This window comes from Arachis ipaensis, chromosome B10 (genome assembly GCF_000816755.2).
Source record: "Arachis ipaensis cultivar K30076 chromosome B10, Araip1.1, whole genome shotgun sequence".
Taxonomy (NCBI): Eukaryota; Viridiplantae; Streptophyta; class Magnoliopsida; order Fabales; family Fabaceae; genus Arachis; species Arachis ipaensis.
Genome location: NC_029794.2, coordinates 126173620 through 126173904, shown reverse-complemented (window position 1 = coordinate 126173904; position 285 = coordinate 126173620). Strand labels below are relative to the sequence as shown.

Below are 285 nucleotides of genomic sequence, written 5' to 3'. Positions count from 1 at the left end.
CTATATTAAAACCCTGAAACTGAAGCATCATCACACAAAACCTATATTATATATAATTTACTAGCTTCAATTCATTCATCATCGTAGACCAAATAATATTAGCCCAAAAATAATATATATTTTTTTCTTAGGGACATATATAAAAATATATATTGAACATTATGTCTAGCAGAAGGTCAAGGCAACAATCAGGGTCTAATAGAATCTCCGATGACCAAATCATCGAACTTGTTTCAAAGTTGCGCCAACTTGTTCCTGAGATTCGAGATAGGCGCTCTGATAAGG

The 285-nt window shown here is 32.6% G+C and overlaps 1 protein-coding gene across 1 annotated transcript in view; it reads left to right on the top strand.

Annotated features, from left to right (window-relative positions):
• LOC107621588 (transcription factor PRE6-like) overlaps positions 1 to 285 on the top strand; it is a 1832-nt gene continuing 1547 nt past the window's right edge. The window contains exon 1 of the mRNA XM_021113801.1: positions 1 to 285. Within this exon, the coding sequence (XP_020969460.1) occupies positions 162 to 285 (124 nt within the window). The 5' untranslated portion in view covers positions 1 to 161.